This window comes from Rhinatrema bivittatum, chromosome 1 (assembly GCF_901001135.1).
Source record: "Rhinatrema bivittatum chromosome 1, aRhiBiv1.1, whole genome shotgun sequence".
NCBI lineage: Eukaryota > Metazoa > Chordata > Amphibia > Gymnophiona > Rhinatrematidae > Rhinatrema > Rhinatrema bivittatum.
Window position 1 is genome coordinate 520,396,877 of NC_042615.1, and position 21,383 is coordinate 520,418,259.

General features: G+C 41.8%; 1 protein-coding gene across 1 annotated transcript in view; it reads right to left on the minus strand.

The window, feature by feature from the left end:
* SMC5 (structural maintenance of chromosomes 5) overlaps positions 1 to 21,383 on the minus strand; it is a 281,089-nt gene that overhangs the window by 93,442 nt on the left and 166,264 nt on the right. The window contains exons 14-15 of the mRNA XM_029612667.1: positions 7,306 to 7,479; positions 4,312 to 4,481 (exon numbers count right to left, since the gene is read on the minus strand). Of these exons, the coding sequence (XP_029468527.1) occupies positions 4,312 to 4,481; positions 7,306 to 7,479 (344 nt within the window). The remainder of the gene's footprint in view (positions 1 to 4,311; positions 4,482 to 7,305; positions 7,480 to 21,383) is intronic.

Consider the following 21,383-nt stretch of genomic DNA (forward strand, 5'->3'; position numbering starts at 1 on the left):
CTTATGTTTTCACTTTTGTCTCTCCTTCCAGCCAGTCTGTGACACTGACATCATGGATGTTACAAACAAGACTAGCAGATGAACAAAAAGGAAAATAAAAGCAAAGCCAAGATAAAAAAAAGCCAGCTTGGTGAGGAGTCTGGCACAGAAAAAAGCAGAGTTGCTTACCTGTAACAGGTGTTCTACAAGGACAGCAGGATGTCAGGCCACACAAGAGTGACATTATCAGATGGAGCCTAGACTGGAATTTTGACCTCAAAAATTCTAGAGCGATCAAACATGCCCTACTGAGCACGTGCAGAAGTAGTTATCGCCTTGCCCCTAGGCAGAGTCCTTCAGTCCATGATATAGCTAATACATAGAGAGGCGGGTAGATTTTGTGAGGACTGGCATCCTGATGTCCTCTGAGAACACCTGTTACAGGTAAGCAACTCTGCTTTCTCCAAGGACAAGCAGGATGGCAGTCCTCAAATATGGGTGATTCCCAGGCCCTAGGCCTAGGACAAAGCAGGGAAAACCATAGTGCTTAAAGCATCTCCTTTCTCCCATATGCCTGTGAGGCAGCCAACCCAAAAACAGGGCTAGGTGGAAAAAGAGCTGGGTTCTACAAAAGAAAACCATAGAACAGACTGAGACAAATACCCTGATGCATAGCAGAAGCGCCTAAGGCAGGGTCGTGATACCAACCATACTTTGCCTCACAGGACTATTACAGTCAGGGTTTTGGATCAGCGAATCCTAACAAGTAAAGTAGGTCCAGATCCTCCTGGATACAGGAAAAGACCTAGAAAATCAACCAAGAGAAGAACTCTTGGACAAAAACCACACAGTTTCCTCTGATGACACAAGACAACTGAAAAACCAACTGGGGCCAGAAAGCCATCCAGAAAGAAACTGCAGGCCACTAGCATCTGAAGGACAGAATGCATTTGCAGAAGTGCACACAATGATTGGCTGATAGCCACAATGGACAGAAAAACCCAAGCAACACTTTGAAGAAAAAGTGGCAACAGCAGCCAGGTTTGTCTGCCAAAGCACCAGACAGATCTGACCACCCAGAACAGATGTCAAGAGTGTGAGGGGATGAAAGGAAATCCCTGAAATGGGATCGCCAGTACAAAAACCCCTAAGTAGGGACTTAAGCTAGGCCTATGCTGTACCCTGTCAAGGGCAGGTCTATCCATCCTGTCCACAGGATAGCTCAGGTGAGCAGGGAGGCACTGTGGTCAACCGAATGAAGTTTGAAAAGCTAAAGGCAGTACTGGCCAAACGTTGGCGGAAAAATGGGGAAAAGGTGGTGTACCATTCCCTGCAAGCTTACACTTAGATATACCACGAATGCCCTAGCTTTTCTCCCCCCCCCCCCACCCCGACATTGCGACTAGAAGGCGTTAAGAACACAAGGAGGAAGACCCCAGGGCTGCAGGGAAAAGAAAAAGCCGCTAGGCTGTATTTATCAAACAACTCGCTGTTGATTCTAGTAAGGAGTTACTGCCCCCCCCCCCCCCGTGAGGTAGACCTCTCAGCATGATAAGAACAGCAGAAACAGAGCAAACCACCCAAGAAGAAATCCTGAAACTATCCACTAAAAGACAGAAAGCAGGATGCCACAAGTGCAAACCCCTGTAGAAACAGGATTTCTTTACCGACCTGGCAATCCGAAGGGTACCAGGACAGGATCAATCTTATTGTGGAACAAACTGACAACAACCTGGCCTAGATATCAATACCCAGGCCATGATTACATACACTTTCCCCAAGGAATCATGCGGTCCAGTAAGCGGAATGGTAGCATGAACTAGGACCTCCCTGCCAGCATAGCTATCAAGCCACCGCAACAAAAGTGTAGCACCTCTGTTACAGAGTCCCTTACCCCCTCACTCACGCAGCCATGGATATGGCAAGAGGTTGAAATGCATACCTGCCAACTGGAATGCAAATGGATAAGAACCCTCCTCACTGAGGTAGGATCCCACATGCGAGAATAATTGGCAAGAGCAGTCATCCACGAAAACCATGCATTGTACTCAGCAGGTATCAAAAGGTTGATTCCCGCATGTGAGAAACCCCTAATCTTCGCTATAGAGCTGTCCAGAAGGGAAGAACCCTGCTACGACAAGGAGACCGAACCTGGAATAACTCCATTGCGAAATAGACCTGCTGTGCCTTAGGATGACCTAGGAAAGAGCACTATGCCCGATTTGCTCTCGGATCCCATGGGGATCAGAGATCAACCGCCAGTCAGAGGTAATGAAATCCCTTTTTCGGGAAATGGAAAACAAGGGCCACTCCTTATAGGGGTGGATAACCTGGCCTCCAAGAGGGAACCCATAAGGACAGCCTGTGGAAACCCAGTCATAGAAACATAGAAATGATGGCAGAAGAAGACCAAACGGCCCATCCAGTCTGCCCAGCAAGCTTTCACACTTATTTTTTCATACTTATCTGTTACTCTTGGCCCTTATTAGTAACTTTTTTGTTCTAATTACCTTCCACCCCCGCCACTGATATAGAGAGTAGTGCTGAAGCTGCATCAAAGTGAAGTATCAAGTTTAATTGGTTAGGGGTAGTAACCGCCACAATAAGCAAGCTACTCCCACGCTTATTTGTTTACCCAACCTGTGCAATTCAGTTCTTGTTGGTTGTTGTCAATATAAATCCATTTTTCTTCATTCCCTCTGCCGTTGAAGCAGTGAACTGCGCTGGATATGTATTCCAAGTGAAGTATTTGGCTTAACTGATTCGGGGTAGTAACCGCCGCAACAAGCAAGCTACACCCATGCTTATTTGTGAATGTAAATGTTTTTTTTCACATTGGAGTCGCATTAACCATGTGTATGTTTATTGAATAAGGTATTAATCACCAGGTAGTAGCTGTCATTCCTGCAAGCTACCCCCATGCCTCTTCTCTTCATTCACATCCTCTAGACTTTATGGATCCACAGTACTTATCCCACGCCCCTTTGAAATCCTTCACAGTTTTGGTCTTCACCACTTCCTCAGAAAGGGCGTTCCAGGCATCCACCACCCTCTCCGTGAAGAAATACTTCCTGACATTAGTTCTGAGTCTTCCTCCCTGGAGTTTTAAATCGTGACCCTTGGTTCTGCTGATTTTTTTCCAACGGAAAAGGTTTGTCGTTGACTTTGGATCATTAAAACATTTCAAGTATCTGAAAGTCTGTATCATGTCACTCCTGCTCATTCGATGAAGACTATTCACCTTTTTGGTCACCCTTCTCTGGACCGCCTCCATCCTGTCTCTTCGGAGATACGGGCTCCAGAACTGAGCACAGTACTCCAGGTGAGGCCTCACCAAGGACATGTACAAGGGGATAATCACTTCCCTTTCTAGTCGTATCTCCCTGTACGAAGGGACAGGAAAACAATAGAAATCAGGGATTTCTAATCCCAAAAAGCCTTTTTACTCTCCAGCGGAGAGTTGGTTACTGTGGCTGAGGTTCATAAGCTACCAAATTGGCCATATGGGGCCACCCAGTCAAACGAGATAGGACACCATGGACCAGGGACCAGTAAGAATGATCCAATACCCGCCACTGCCAACCTGGCCTGCAAGGTGGTGCACAGATTCAAAAGAATAGAGGCTCCAGCTCGGCGACAGACTGCAAGGGATGGAGCCCCAGAGGTTTCCTCCCAAACTAAAAGGAGCCCCATGTGACTCTGATAACATGGTCACAACCTGCACATGCTCAGTAGACTCATGTACAAAGATATGGAAGCCTTACACGAAAGATTCAATTTTGGACTTCATCCATGACATCACCCATCATGTGTGTGTGAACTTCATATTCTTCTTTTCCTTGGAAAAATTACTGTTTAAACTTTTTAAAAACTCCTTATGTCTGCATTCCCACTCCCCACCATTATGAATCTAAGGGCCTGACTTTAAAAAGCAGGCTTTTACAAATTGCTACAATATATGCCATTGAATTATCCATAGGTCATACACGTGTAAATGGCTATTTGAAATTGCTACAATAGAATATAACGCCTTTTAAAATTCACCTGTTAAGTGAATTATCACACAGAGGCAAATCTCATGATAAAACTAAGCACAACTGGTACAAAAGGGTTCCTTACGAATATTCATTCTGGATATCCCAAAAACCTGGAAGACAAAGTTTAGAATTTCTATAACATGCACTACAGATCAAAAAAAGACAGTTTAGGTGACTAAAACCTATTAACAATAACCAATCTGATTTCATAGATAAATTTACTTCAACTACTATACCTCAATTCTACCACACCCACAGAAATGCATTTAAATACATTTTACCCACATGTACTTACCTGTCATATTTGGTGCTAATTTTTTGTTCCAGTTGTCTTTTTTTTGCTTTCATATCTAAAAGTTCTTTTTTACGTTGTCTCAGCTCATTGTCTCTATGCTCCAGATGTTTCTGCCTCTCAGATAAGGTAGTTAATTGAGAATTCAACAGAGTTAACTTCTCACTAATTCCCTAAAATAGGCACACACAAAAAATAAACTACAGAGCTTAAAAAAGTCATTACATCAAAATCATATTTAATTTATTTATTTATTTTTAATTTTTATATACCGGAATTCCTGTATACAATACAAATCAGTCCGGTTTACATGGAACGAAAAGATAGCCCTGGTCTGGGAAGTCAGATCAGGGTTTTTTTACAAAGAACATTGAACAATAACATATAATACATTCATAATACAAAGAACATTGAACAATAACAATAAATCCTTAAATATTTTCGTAATATAATCTAAACATGCTAGTTTTCTATCCTGTTCCAAACATTCTCCTCCCCTACCCCTCCAGAACACCTCCCCTAAATGAGGCTAATGGTACAAGCATTGCGGAACACTCCTTGTTCTGTTGGCCTTAATTGAAGTAGGGCAACTTGCAGATAACCAGTGTACACGTGGCAATCACTATTAGTCTGCATAAATGGCTTTGAAAGTTGCCCTCTAAAACACACAGAGTGGTGTCGGCAGCGTGTAATACACTCTTGGTGCTCTTCAGGGCAGCTTTTCCTTTCTCTTTCTTTTGTGCCATTCCCACTGAACCTTGGGCATAAAATTTGGGCAGTGCCCATTGTATTGTGGATCTACCATCCATTTCTCCTTATAATGACATGGCTACTTATTATAGCCTGCAAATAAGTATTCTCTCTAACATGCCCCTATTTTTGTGTGAACCCCAACAAAATATTTAGGATATTCCACCAAGGTCAAATTAAAACAGTGCAATGCATGGATTAATAGAGTCTTGCAGGAGAATAATGCATTGTGCCACCATCCCTTCCCCTTCACACTATCAATGGAATGTATTCTATGATTCACTTGAATTTTCTGGTGAAATGTCATCTTTTGCTAATTCAGCTCTTTATTTTGTTAGTCAACCTTTACCACCAAGCCAGAAGGTAAAAGTGCTACTGTACTCTTAGGAGACTATTTACTATTTATTCTTATATAACACTTTTAAGTCAAAAGAGCAACAGTTAAATATACAAATACAAAAAATTAAAACATCAGACTAACTTAGCCTATCACACTCTTCATTTTAAGAAGTCCTTACTAACTCTTACTAAAGCGTGGTTATGCATTAATACAGCTGTTTATCATATGTTAAAGGTAACTTGTGTGCTTGTTATGGTTTATGCAAAAGAAGCAGTTTAATGATACAGATATTTTAATGAGCTGTGATGCATGCAATTTCATGCAAAGCAGTTCATTAATACTAAAATGAGTCACAACAAATTATATTAAGCCATGCAGTAACCTTCCTGTCTTTTGTTGGCGAAGTCTTAAAGGTTATAGAACTCTACCATTCCAAGACAGACACTCCCACAGTTCACTCACTAATGACCATTCCCTTCAAACTGCATATCCTAAGGTGAGGCAGGACAGAGCTCCCTTCTCCCTTGATGCTAGCTAATATGATCTGCATTTGCTAGCCAAGGCTAAGGCACAAAACATCTTCACCAGCAGTTTAGTTAAGATTTTGCCTTAATCTTGGTAAGCTAATGCAAACTAAGAGGGTCATTTTCTAAAGGGATTGCACGCGAAAAGGGACTTTTCGCATGCGATAGCTAAATCGGGGTGGAGTCGGGGTGGACTCCCGACGACTTCACTGACGGTGAAAAGGTAGGACACCTTATCGTTGCCAGCAGCGTGCCCAATAGCACCACCGGCCCTAAGTTAGAGGACCTGGGCTTCCCTTGTGGGTATCTTTCCCTACTCATCCCCTCAGGCCGATTTAATAAAAGATGCGGGAGAGCCGGCGCACCATTCTGTATCGGCCTGTCCCTGATGGTCAAATCCCTCCCTCCCACTGAAGACAGAACATTGTAGATTGCCTCCCACCCCACAATGAGAGATATGCATTAGTTTACCATTGCTAATGCAAAATCTTAACTAAATCTCTGGGGGGAGGGGGTGTTAGTTATGTTTTGTGCACTAGCCTTGGTTGGCTAGTGCAAATCATATTATCTAACATCAAAACAGGCTTTATCACTTGATTTAGTAAAAGCATATCGCCCTTAGTAAATTGAGTATTAAATACACTAAGGGGCAGATCTTAAAACATACGCGTGGGCGTAGATTTGTTCGCGCAACCCGGCGCGAACAAATCTATGCCCGATTTTATAACATGCACGTGCTGCCGCGCACATGTTATAAAATCCAGGTTCGGCGCGCGCAAGGGGGTGCACAATTGTGTAACCTGTGTGCGCCGAGCTAAGCAGCCTACCTCTGTTCCCTCCGAGGCCGCTCCAAAATCGGAGCGGCTCTGAGGGAACTTTTTTTCCACCCCCCCCCCCCCCCTTTTCCCTCCTTTCCCCTACCTAACCCAACCCCCAGCCCTAACTAAACATCCCTACTTTTGTTGAGAAAGTTACGCCTGCCCGAGGCAGGTGTAACTTGCGCGCGCTGGCTGGTTAGGCCCCGACACAGGCCGCTGTGACGGGGCACTCGGCCACGCCCTGAACCGCAGCTACGCCCCCGGACCGCGGCCCCGCCCCAGACCGCCCATTTTTCGAAGCCCCGGGACATGCGTGCGCGGCCGAGCCTATGCAAGATAGACTTGGCGCGTGCAGGGGGAGGCAGTGGTGGGTTTTCAGGGGTTGCGCGCGTAACCCTTTGAAAATCTACCCCTAAGGCTTATGTTAAAATCAAGTATTAATCCCCAATTTCACTGCAGCTTAGTAAACAGAGCCCCTTAATTGTAGTACTATTTGAATCCAGATTTCTGTGCCTTATCTTGTTGGTACAAGTTTTTCTGAGGAAAAATTTCTCATGTACAGTACCTTCATCTGTTCTTCTAATTGTCTTCTTTCATCTGTATCCACTGTAACTGTGAGAAACTGTGCCCCTCTTAAGGATGTATTACTTGAAAAAGTCTTGTTTGAATATGCAGATACTTTCACGGCATACCTTTCTTCAGCTGTATAGATCTGAGGAAGTTTAGTTTCTTGGATAACCTATACGTGAAAACAAAAACATCAGAAGACACAAAAACAGGATCCTTCGTTTTCAGCAGATAAAATGTGAACTCACAGGAGGGATTTGGAAGAACAGCAGGGCATAAATGTACATTGTGGCATTTTTTATTTTACCATTTGATTTTTAAAATGATGAAAACTTACATAAAGATAATCCAATTTAAAATTAAGCAAAAAATTAGAAAATAAAAAAAACATAGAAAACAGATCTTATGGTAATATAGAATTAGAATTATATAAAAAATATTTTCCAAAAAATCTGGTTCATGCAATCGCAACAGTCTTTACATCCATTTTTAAATGCTTAGTTCTTTGTACTGAGAGGGCATAAGCTGAAATGTGTTATTACTATTTCAACCCAAATATACAAAACAATTTAATCAGACAGCAGCACAGAGTGGTACACGGGACACTTCCATAGAATGAAGGGAAGGGGTACCACTCGGGGGATCAAGAAATGGAATGCTGAGTAGCTGGGATGTTAGGACTGCTGGAAGTGCTGGACAAATGTTTGGAGGAGCTGAACTGCAAATTAGTAAAATGAGCTGTAACATATATATCATATCTAGTGGAAAAAGAAATGGCAAAATATAAACAGGCCGATGCTGTAATCTGGGTATTAAGAAACTGTGTGCTGGTTTTCAGTGCGCATTTTTAATGCCCAGATAACTCCCAATGCAGGTAAGCTAATGATATGCTAAATGTGCCTTCGGGAAGGTGGAGATGGAGGTGGGGGCTTGCTGTGCCAGTATTTATCTGTGTAAGAGGTGGCAGCTGCTGCTGCTGCTTACCTGGATAAGTCCACACTTGTCCAGCTAAGAATTCTGGACATTTTTTTTTCTCCCACTTTTTCCCCCCTTTTTCTCTTGGTTTTAAGTGCCAGCATAGTAGTTACTGGAAACTTAACTCCAGCTCTGACCTAGGAGTTAAGTTTCCAGCACCAAGAAAGGTTCACTGGCCAAAGGCAGTCTCTCTGCATTGGGGAGTACTACTTAATGCCCTCATTTACATGGAATTTACATGTGAGGCAGCTACGTAGTACTCCCATTTGGAAATGCACATTTTCTGCCTGTAAAACCCCTTGTTGTAACGGCAGTAAGGTTTGCACACAGAAAACATACACTGAAGTGCAGGCAGAAAGGTGCGTTCTAAAAGGAGGAGTTATTGAGTATATAAGATTTCATTCATAAAATGTTTTATTGCAAAAAAAATTATGATACAAAGATTTTTTTTTTAATTCTTTGTTTTAAACTTACAAAACCATAAATTTTGCAAATAAGAAAAATGACAAATAGACTGTAATAAAGAAAAACAAATACATGAGTTATACAACTCTAATATAAAGGAAATAATATTAAAATTCCATGAGTCTTAAAGTATAAATCAATATACAATGTGTTACCACACACTAATAGGATCCGATATTACAGAGAGTACATTAGTAAATAAATTTATTCCCTAAGAAAAAAGGCGACATCTATCCACCACTATTTTTACATATCAATTGGGGAAGATGTAAGGGGGATTTTAGACATAAGAAAATCATTTAACTGCTGGAAAGTGAAGAATATGTTAACTTCTACTCCTTTCTTTAAAATACATTTACAAGGAAATTTTAGTTTGAAGGAATAACCAAAGCAGAGAACTATGCATATACAGCATAGTTCTCTGCTTCAACGGCAGGGGAGAAGAAAAACTGATACTTCACACATCCAGCAGAGCTCTCTGCTTCAACGGCAGGGGAGAAGAAAAAAGGGTTCGCACTCACAAAGCGGGGAGTAGCTGGCTTGTTACGGCGGTTACTACCCCAAACCAAATGTGCCTGATATTTCACTTTCGATGCATATCCAGCATGGCTCTCTGCTTCAACGGCATGGAGAAGACTGATACATCACGCATTTCCAGCATAGCTCTCTGCTTCAACGGCAGGGGAGAAGAAAAACTGATACTTCACGCATATCCAGCATAGCTCTCTGCTTCAATGGCAGGGGAGAAGAAAAACTGATACTTCACGCATATCCAGCATAGCTCTCTGCTTCAACGGCAGGAGAGAAGAAAAACTGATACTTCACGCATATCCAGCATAGCTCTCTGCTTCAATGGCAGGGGAGAAAAAAAACCTGATACTTCACGCATATCCAGCATAGCTCCCTGCTTCAACGGCAGGGGAGAAGAAAAACAACCAATAAGGGCTGTATAACATAGTCTGGGTAAAACAAATAAGCATGGGTGTAGCTTGCTTATTGCGGCGGTTACTACCCCTACTACCCCTAACTAATCAAGCTAGATATTTCACTTGGATGCAGCTCCATCACTGCTCTCTACATTAATGGTGGGGGTGGAAGGGAAATAGAGCCAAGAGCTAAGAGAAACAGATAAGTATGAGAGAAAAAATGTGTGAAGCTTGCTGGGCAGACTGGATGGGCCGTTTGGTCTTCTTCTGCCGTCATTTCTATGTTTCTAAGTAATTGCCTGTTGGCGAAGGGTTAAAAATTCCCTTCGCCTACCCTGAGTAATAGGAGACAAATCGGGAAAGATCTTTACATTTTCCCCAAGAAAAAGAGTAGGAGGCTGGTGATCCAAGATGGCGACACAGTAGGAGCAGGCTCCAAATAGCTCTTCATTTTCCTGTTGAAGATATTGCCGCAATATACTTAATATGCCACCAAAGAGGAAGGGGAAAGTCAGGGCATACCCCTCGACTCCCCCATTAACCTCGGTAGCTTATCAAGAGATTACTCGCTTCCTTACCTCCTCCACCACACTACCTCCAGGAGTCGAGGAGACCTTGGAGCGGATCCGGCAGAGAGAGGAATCCGCTCCGGAGGAGACTAGCCTGAGCCCCGAGCTGAGGGCAGCACCGAAGCAGGAAGCTGGTCGGTTGTTTCAACTTGATGCGCCGAAAGGAGAAACTTCTTCTGGGTTACAAGCAGAGACACCATCGTTAACATCGACTGCAGTGCCTACAGCACCGATAACCAGCAAAGTTGTCCCGGGAGAAGGGAACCTCACCTTTGGAACAGCAGAAATCGGCCAGGGAGAAGGGGCAGCTGGGGTAAGTCCCGCGGATATCTTCCTGACATTACCACAGGTAACTTCCCCAGCTGTTATACCCCTAAAAATCCCAGAACGTCCAGAGACTGTGACAAATGCTGCGTTGTGGGATTTGATGGTGGGGGTAGCGACTGCAATAAACTAAGTTAATGAGAAAGTGGAATTGCTGGCTTCTTAAGGGACCCAAAAATCGCTGGAAATTCAACAGAGGTTTGATTTGGTCTCAAAGAGAATTGATAAATTAGAAGAAAAGGAACAGGATAATTTCAGGTTCAAGGCTGCAGTTGTTAAGGATAATCAATTTACTGCAAGAAGGATAGAAGCATTAGAAAATGCCTCCAGACACTTGAATATAAGGATATTAAATTTTCCTCGTGTCTTAGGAGAAAACCCTTATATATCTCTCAAGAGGTTTCTGAAGGAAGTTCTGGGTTTTCAAGAAGAAAATTTGGAAAATTCATTATGGAACTCTATCCCTCCGGAGCTGAGACAAGAACCATGCCTACCGACTTTTAGAAAAAGGCTTAAGACTTGGCTATTTAAACAAGCCTTCCCAGACCCGATCTAAATGATAGCAATTTTACAAGAGTCAGCAAACTATACAATAGATTTCATATCATAATGTAAATAATGTAAATATTTTAATCCCTATCGTTCGGCTCTCTTATTCTAATTTCTCTTCCCAGTTTTAAGACCCTGTTGTAATGTAACTTTTGTTCTCCTTGCACTTGTTTTTTCGTTTCTTGTTCTCACCCCTTGTTTTATGTAAACCGGCATGATGTGGTTTCTAATCATGAATGCAGATATAGAAAAACGCTAAATAAATAAATAAAATAAATAAATAAAATTTACCAAATGTAAATAAATGCTTCTTTCTACCAAATGTATCCTCTACACCAAACAGAGTAAATATACAAGAAAACTTAACTGACTTTTTGGAAAACACTGCAGCAGAGGTAATAGATAGATCTACGTTATTAGTTTCATTGATATCATTATCAGATGTTCAACTAATTAGGAAAAACTATTTCATGAGATACAAAGATATTTTTCAATACTCTTGCAGCAGTGCCCTGAAGTAGCTGAAATATGGGCCAAGTCGGGAGTTTTTAGCATTCACAGAGATGTTTGACATTGGATTGCTGAAGAACATTAGCAATCCAGTTCTTGCAATCGCTAGGAAGACAACAGCGGCCATTTGAGAATGATATAAGGAATTAAATTTTAAGCCAGGTGGATGCTTTTCAGATTTTAATGAATATTGCTGCAATATAGAGATTATTGTACTAATACAAAGCTTGAAATCTGGAATCACAGAAATGCAATGTTTGAAATCTTGAATCATTGAGGACTATAAATTTAAATTAGTAAACAAACATTTAAGAACATAAGGTGCACACTGTATTGGGAATAGCCACTGCTATTAATTGCATCAGTAGCATGGGATCTTCTTAGTGTTTGGGTAATTGCCAGGTTCTTGTGGCCTGGTTTGGCCTCTGTTGGAAGCAGGATGCTGGGCTTGGTCTGACCCAGCATGGCAATTTCTTATATTCTAATTTAATGAGACTCTGTTGGGAGACCGATTCACATTATAAAGCTTTTATAAAAATTCTTTAAAGAAAAAATTATTTTTAAAAATAAAGAGGGTGGATGGAGGTTTTTATGACCAACAATTGACGCCTTGGCTTGTTTGACATTTGTTTAAATAAGCTGTTTCTGAGGTATTTTCCTCCGTTTTGATTATTATGGAATATTTCCTGATAATTATATCAGAAATTCCACAATCATATAATTTCTATAAGATTTAACGGTATTTGAAGAGTTTATATTGTTCTGAGTGAAGGAACAGGTCTCCTCAAGGCAATGGCCTACTATGAATCAACCAACCAAGTAGGGAAAAACAAGGACATTATTCATTCTTAGGTGAATAGCCACCTTGGTGAGGCATTATGTGCACATTCTGGGTGCTGCTCAAAGGCCAAATGAACATTATAATAGTAATGATCATTTGCTAAGGTGACAAAGAGAAATTTCCTGTGGGTATTTTGAATAAATATGTCCATGTAAGCATCTCTGAAGTCCAAGGGAGAAAGTCAACTGCTGTTCTCTCACTGAGGAAAGATGGCATCTAAAGACTTCATGCAAAAAAGTTCTCTCCTTAGGAACTTAAGACCACCTGCATTTTTTTGCATCAGGACATATTTAGAATAGAATCACCAGATCTTTCTTGTAGTGGAAATGGTTCTACTGTGTTCGCCATCAGGAGGGATGCCAACTCTTGAATTAGTCTGAGCTGTTTGGAATCCAGAGAACACTTTACTGGATGATTGTTTGGGAGACTAGATTTGAACTTTAATCGGTATTCATATTTATGATACTTAGTAACCACATCGGTCTGTTGTTACTAAAGACTATGCTGGTTTGAAATACTGCAACCTTCCCCTCACTGGCTGTTTAATTATGCTTTGGCTTGCATTTACTGCAGACTTAGGCTATGATTTCTCCTGATGCGTGGTTTACTTCAATGCTGCTACTGTTGTTGTTGCTGCTGCTGAGGTTGAGGACACTACTAAGGACATCAATAGTATCTTCCCCTGGAATATAAGTATAGTCTTCTGTAGAGCCCACTGGTAATCTCTCTTGGGATATATAAGATTTTCTATACTTGGTCAGACCAAAGATCCATCAAGCCCAGTAACCTATTTCCACTAGTGGCCAATCCAAGTCAAAAGTACCTGGCAGGATTCTAACAGTTCAATAAGATTCCATGTTCCTTGTCCCATGAAGAAGCAGTGGATTTCCCCAAGATGGTTTATGGAGTTTTCTTCCAAGAACTTGTCTATACCTATTTTAAATCCAGCTGCACTAACAGCTTTCACCACATCATATGACAATGAATTCCAGAGTTTAATTATTCATGATGACGCCTAGATCTTTTTTCTGGGTGATGACTCCCAAAGTGGAACCTTGCATTGTGTAGCTTTAATTTGGATTGCTCTTTCCTACAAGCATTATTTTGCACTTGTGTACATTAAATGTTATCTGCCATTTGGATGCCCAGTCTCTCAATCTTCCAATGTCCTCTAGCAATTTCTCACAATCCTCTTGTAATTTAACAATTTTGAATAATTTTGTATCGGCAGCAAATCTGATCACCTCACTTGTTTCCATATCCAGGCCATTTATTAATATCTTGAAAAGAAGTGGTCCTAATACAGATCCCTCGTGCACATCACTATTCATCTTTCTCTATTGAGAAAATTTACTATTTAGTCCTATATCTCTTTTCTATCTTTTAACCAGTTCTCAATCCATAACAAAACACTACTTATCCCATGACTTTTTAATTTCCTCTTCTCTCATGAGGTACTTTGTCAAATGCTTTTTGAAAATCCAGATACACAATATTAACTGGTTCGCCTTTACCCACGTTTCTTTATGCATTCAAAAAATGTAGTAAATTAGTGAGGCAAGACTTCCCTTGGCTAAATCCATGATGGCTTTGTCCCATTATATTATGTCTATTTATATGTTCAGTAATTTTGTTCTTTAGAATACTTTCAACCATTTTTCCCCAGCACTGACGTCAGGCTCACCGGTGTGTAGTTTCCCTGGAAGAGGCTGGATTATTTTCTGAGAACTAGCTGTTAAAAAAAACTTAAAAAAAAAAAAGTCTTGGATTTAAGTTTTTTTAAGTTTTGGTTAGCTACTGACTGAACCCCACCCCTCCTAAGGCACTAAAGTCTCTTCTGTAACTGAGAGCCAATGGACTGGGCTCACTTTCCTGGCAGAACCAGGGGCCTGGACCGTGGCATAAATAAATTCATCGGAGATCCTGCAGCACTACTAGTGAGTCCTACCATCTGCTAGAGGCAAAGTATACTGGAGTTTTTCGGTGCTGCACCACGTATACATAGTGGCAGTGATGTCACAGATAAGATCTTTGTGCTATGCCTCCATCTGCTGGTAGGGGGACAAAACCCACCTGGACTAGTGTAGCAGGATGAAATTGAAACCATTTTTTCCCACCCAAGACACATCTACATTAACAAAAATGTTGCGTTGCACAATATGGAGCAGGTAGTGCTGACATGAAGAGGACTCATATGTCCAAAAGAGGAGCTACCAGTCTCTACCAGTCTCTTCCAAATTTTAAAACCAAAGGAGAGAGGGGGTGAAGACACACATGAACCTATCACGATGGACAAGTTCCCTCTATGTATAAATGCAGGAGAAGGGAGTAGTCAGTGTGGTGAGGGCTGCTAGCTTAGTTACCTTGGGTGCCACAAGTGGCTGCCAGAGCTCCTTCACTGCTGTTGCTCCTACCACTCAAGGGGCCGACGTAATAGTGCGCTGAAGCTGCCGCGGGTTTGTATGTGCGTTTTCCCGCACAAAGCTCTATACAGGGATGTAATAAGGGCTTTGTGTGCAGGAAAAAAGCACGTACAAACGCGCTTACAGACCTGCATTTTTTCCTGCGTGAATGTATGCTAACAGCATGCAAAGGAGGCGATTAGCTAAACATAGGCAATGCAGGCAGCCATGCTAATACTAGTGCGGGTTTTTTACCACCACAGGCAGTGAACAAGTTAAGTGTCAGTGCAGACTCAGGGGGCCTATGTCGGCATCCAAGCACCCTGAAAACCACCTAGCTGGGCGCCTCTCTTGGCATCTGAGTGGCCAGCATCGCTAGGTGCTTTTCTGGGCGACCGAGCAGCCAGCATCGCTAGGTGCTTTTCTGGGCGACCGAGCAGCCAGCATCGCTTTGTGCTTTTCTCGGTGTCGGAGCAGCAAGTTTAGTTAGGTGCTTTCCTAGGCGCTTTTCCCGACGTCTGAGTGGCCAGATTTGTGACCAACTGAGCGCCTAGCTCAGTGCCCAAGCAGCAAGATTAAGTAGATGCCTTTCTGGGCACCCAATCACATACATTTGCGACAAACTAAGTGCCTAAGCTCAGCGTCTGAGCAGCAACATTTTCTAGGTGTCTTTCTGGGCGCCAGAGTGTCCATATTCGCTCCTGGATGAGTGCCTATGTCGGCAGCCAAGCATCCAGAAAGGTGCTCAGTTGGGCACCAATCTCGCTGCTATGCCAGTGTGAATTAGCGTCCATGAAAATATTTGCCATGTTTTCTGCAGCACATTTATTTGAAATATTGAAAATACTTTCCAGGGGCATGCTATCACTTAATAGGGAGACCCATTACACACTCGCTTTTATGCGCGGATTATCGGCGCGGGTTTTGAGCGTGAATGCAGCTGCTTATTACATAGGCTCTTACCAAACTTAGGTATGCGCATTTCTCCGTATGTGCATGGATTTCTACGTACAAATCATTTGCATAATTTGTTTTTTTTTATATCCCGCGGAAGCAGCAACTTCAGCCGCTTGCAGTGATCAAAACCCACACTCATAACTTGCACCTGTTTTTCCGTGGGTCTTATTACATTGGCCCCAAAGTGAACCAAATCCAGTTCTCAGTACGTACACTGTGCTAAACACCACATTGTTATTTAAGTTCTGCTCCACAATACTGGGGAAAAGCCTATGGAAAAACATTGAGCAATCTGTCACTTATTTGATAAATGCCTCTCTTCTGGAAGTCTATCTGCCATCACAACTGAAATAAGCCTCAGTTTGCCCAATACTGAAAGAGCCCAAGTTAGATCCCCCAGTAGTTGCTAACTACTATCCGATCTCCATTTCCATTCTTGTCAAAAAGTAATGGGAATGTGTTAAGCCACTTACAAGAATTCTTGGATGACAATGAAGTGTTGGACCCTAATCAGTTTGGTTTCCGCAATACTGAGATAATATTGTCATGTTGTGACATATCACCACAGTTAGACCCAGGTGGCTCATTCAATCCTGTGCTACTTAATGTCTCAGCTGCATCTGATACACTAAACAATTTTATTATCTTGCGTGACTGATTTAGGGATATCTTTCTGTTGTACTGAAGTGGTTTACTTCTTATTTGACAGTTCATTGCCAACAGATCAAACTGGGTCCACTACATCACCATGGCTGCCTATCAACTAGCGTGCTTTCAAGGCTCAGCTCTCTTGTTCATGTTATTCAATCTTTATATATGTTTTATTTATTTATTTTTATTTTTTCTATACCGATATTCTTGTAGAGATACAAACCATACCAGTTTACATTTAACTTCAATTTCACCTTATAGCGATACAGTAAACAAATTAGCGAATTCAACAGTTTTAACAGGAAAAAGAAAAGTAACATTCTGATCTGAACATTGCATTTTAAGATCAATGGAAATTATTTATACATATCTGATAAAAAGCTCATCCGAGAATCAGAGGAACTGAAATACTCATCTTAAAGGGATGGAAGTAAGGTTAAATAAAGGGACTGATGAGGATAGAGGAGGGGGCAAGAGGTAGAGGGAGGGGTGGGTGAGAGGGATAGGTTGAAGAAAAAGCTAGTAGACAGCGATGTTGTATGGAAGATAAGTTAAATGTCCTGAAAGGCTTGGCTAAATAGCCATGTTTTTAGTCTCTTTTTGAAGACAGTCGGGCAGGATTCTCGTCTCAGTTCGTGTGGAAGTGCGTTCCAGTGGTGTGGGCCAGCTGTTGAGATGGCGCGTTTTCTGATAGAAGTTTTGGCTTGGGGGGCGAATAGAGTGTCTTGGTAGGCACTCGTAATAGGTCTAGAGGAGGTATGAAGTTTTAGAAGAGTGGAGGTGTTGAGGAAAGTGAGGTTGTGGATAACTTTATGGATAATCGAGAGTACCTTTATGTAGGTATTGTCCATTATGTAGGGTATTGGTAAATTTCGGAGTTGACTTTTGATAATATGCAGATGATATCCAGTTTTCAGTGCAGATATTGGAAACATTTGGTGATGGCCTTAGCTTTAGTAGAAAAGTGTTTAATAGCAGTAAAAAAAAAACAAAAAAACAAACCTGAAAGACCGTTAATAAACTTGCATTAAATGTCAGGAAGTCAGAGCAGTTGGTGCTGGGAAAAGTGATTACTTATGATATATCACTAGTCTAATTATAAGGACTGGTCAATTCCAAGCTCTTTGAGCATCTGAAACTTAGGTGTTTTGGACTTAAAGCTGTCAGTGCACCCTCAAGGGGGCCTTACCAAGGATCCGGAGAACCAAGTTGAGATTCCAGGAGGGATAGGGATGTCGCACCGGCGGCCGCAGGTGCTTGACTCCTTTGAGGAAGCGCGAGACGTCCGGACGAGACGAAGGATTTGGATTTCCCGTGGTACGAGCCAGGGAGGCTAGAGCAGAGACTTGCACCCGCAGGGAGTTGTAGGAGAGACCCTTCTCCAAGCCCTCCTGGAGGAAGGCCAGGACCTGAAGGAGCGAAGGCGCCGTCGCGGAGGCTCCATGTCCAGCACACCAGACCTCAAACACCTTCCAAACCCGTACATAGGCGACTGAAGTGGAGGTCTTACGTGCCTTGAGAAGAGTGTCTACCACGGTTACTGCGTATCCCTTGCGCAGGAGACTCTGCCTCTCAAAAGCCAAGCCGCGAGACAAAAGTGTTCCGCCTGGTCCGAAAATACCGGACCTGGGTTAGTCTTGCTGTTTTGACTGATGGAATAGTTAGAAGTGCTTTGTTGGCTGATCTCAGATTTCTGTTGGGGATGTGTACGCGGAGGGCTGTGTTAAGCCAGTCTGCATTTTCGTTGTGTATTAATTTGTGTATGGTGCATAGTGTTTTGTACTGTATTCTTTGTTCAATGGGTAGCCAGTGCAACTCAGCCAGTGTTTCCGTAATGTGGTCTCTTTTCCTTTTTCCAGTTAATACTCTTGCAGCCGTGTTCTGCAATACTTGTAGTGGTCTTATGGAGGTGTATGGTAAACCTAGTAGAAGGGTGTTGCAATAATCAGTGCTTGCAAATATTAGTGCTTGTAGTACTGATCGAAAGTTGATGGTTGTTAGAAGTGGTTTAAGTTTTCTGAGGACCATGAGTTTGGCGTATCCTTCCTTTACTTTTATGGATATATGTTGTTTTAAGCTTAGTTCTGTGTCGATTATTACTCCTAGATTCCGTACTTTCTCTGCCAGTAATATTTGATTGTTGTTGAGTGTGATTGGGTTGTGTGAGATCTCCATGTTTTTTTTTCTGTCTTCTCTATATTACTAGCTCCATTTGATTTAATAGTTGTTTGATAATGTCTAGATACATGTTCGCTATGTTTAGTGTTTTCTCAATTGTATCGTCAATGGGTAATATGAATTGAATATCGTCTGCGTATATGTAGTGCGTGATTCCCAGACCGGCTAGCAGGTGGCATAATGGCAGCAGGTATATGTTGAAAAGTGTAGCAGACAGGGCGGATCCCTGTGGTACTCCTGTTTGAAGGTCTATTTTTTTTGACATGGAATCTTTGATTTGAACTTGAAAATATCTGTTGCTTAGATCTGTAACTAAATAAATAAATCATCATCCTGTAGGATCATTCAGCATGAGGCTCCCCTGAAGGAGCCAAGAAAAAATGGAGACTATGTTGGAGTGTTTTTTCTGGAAGATTGATTTCTCTAGTACGTAGCTGATCATCTTTGTAGCTGCTATATTAGAATATTTATAGTTGCTACATTAAAATCTTTGTGGAGAATCCATTAAATTATGTTACTAAAAATATGAGCCTAACCTAAAGACAAAGGGCCGGATTTTAAAGCCTTACCCGCGTAGGGGAGATTATGCGTGCCAGGGCTTCAAAAAAGGGGCAAGGAGAGTGCGGGGCGGGGCCAGAGGCCTCCGGCATAGCAGCCATTTGCCGCTGTGTTGGAGGATCGTGTGCTGGCAGGCTGCCGGCGTGAGCAACTTGCGCCTGCCTGGAGCAGGCGCAAAAGGTAAGTTAAAGGAATTGGGGGGGAGGGTTAGGGGGAGGGAACGGGGGAAGGCTGCAGGCGTCGGTGCGTGCAAGATGCACAATTGTGCACCCCCTGATTTTATAACATGTGCGCACCTGTGCGCGCATGCTATAAAATTGGCCATCCATGTGTGCGCGCCGGGTAGCGCGCACATGGTCGCCTGTGCGTACCTTTGAAAATTTACGCCAAAGGGAACACAATATAAAAATTGTAGAGTAAAATGACTGGCAATCACCAATAACCCAAAAAACTTTTGTGGTTTATTCAAATCAAGACAAGGTGTCAGCAAGCCAGTCGGAAAGCACACCAGAAATCCTCTAACAGTACAGTTGTTTTTTTTAAGTACAGTTTAGATCAAGACCTTCATATTAGGCACTCCGATTATGTCGCCTTTGCTTGCCTTTTAAACAATCATCGGTTTATGTCCATTTGCCATTATGTTCAAGAATATATTTGAGAACGATTTTTTGCAATTAAAAGTCAGCAAACTAATCTGATTTTCTGAAGATGACTTCCAAAGTTATACACATAATTAAGTCAATGCACCCTGACACAGGTCCAATTTCAAAGAGGATATGCATCAGGGGGAACTCCGGATAATACTGTGATCTTCAGTGCTAAAAGGAAATAACTTCCAATTGGTAAACACATAGATCAAGGACTTAAAGCATATATTTTGTTATGGCTCTTTGATACAAGATCAGCACAAGTTTAAAAAAGAAAATTGCAGTCAATATCAAAAACGCCAAAAGAGTACAAGGCAAATTAAGACTTTCATTTTGAGTCTGCATCTACAGAATTCCTATTTGGTGCCAAACAATGAAAACAAAGATCATATATACATCTTTCATCATTGACTACATCACCAGTGTACGGGTTATATATCTGATTTCGTCATTGATTTCATCATTAGTATTGTATGGAGTCCAACTGCTTGCCCCCTAACGAGGGTCTCCGTTCTGTCCCGAAGCAGGAAAGCCTTCGCCTGGGCAGTGTCCAGTCAGGCCCCAAAGAAGTCCAGTTGCAGGGATGGTTGGAGATGGGATAGTTGCAGAAATCCCAGAGTCTCCAAAATTTGGACAGAGGTGTGCAGGGCACTCTGTGCCCCTGTCTTGAAGTGCTCTTGATAAGCCAATTGTCTAGGTATGGGAAAACATGAATCCCCTGTCTCCGAAGATATGCACCAACCATTTTTGTTCTTTTAAATTCAAGCCATTGAATGGAGTACCATTCAACGGCTAAATTAAGGCCTTCGGGATGTACAGTATTTAAAGAATAAATCCATTTTTGTTCTTTTAAATTCATTTTATAACCTTGTATTGTTTTCATCGCATAAACTGTCCCTATTTGGCCATATACGTCATTCATACCATTTCTTATTGGGTCATCTACATCATTTCTGGCTAGCTGCCATTTTGTAATCACCTTGCGTCCATTTAATGTCTCTATTTGGTTACATACGTCACTTCCTCTTCATACGTCAATTTTATGGTTATTTACGTCATTTCCAATTCTACTTTCAACCGACTTGAAATAGCCCATCAAATTAGCTGTCATTCAAGAATACTTGCGGTAAGACGCGTTCAAGTTCCAAAAGGTATGGCATCGATAATAGCTTTGAAGTTAAGAACTGGACTTGGCATTATAATATTTGAAATATATGAAAGACGTTATATATTCTTTGTAATGCTGTTGATTCTTTGAAATGCTGTTGATTTTTTTTGATTCTTTACAAGTTTAAATCATTAAGCCGGAAGATCACCGGACCATCAACTAGCCCCGTGAAGAAGGAATCCCGCTTACCGAAACACGGACCGTGTCGGGCGTTTTGGCAAGAAACAGTACATCAACTCTTCGGGCTAACAATTTTTCATAAGTTAAGTTGAAATATCATTAACTATTAACATCATTAACATTGTAGATTAAAATTGCAGATAATTTCTATTATGTGGTAAAAGACATTAATATTT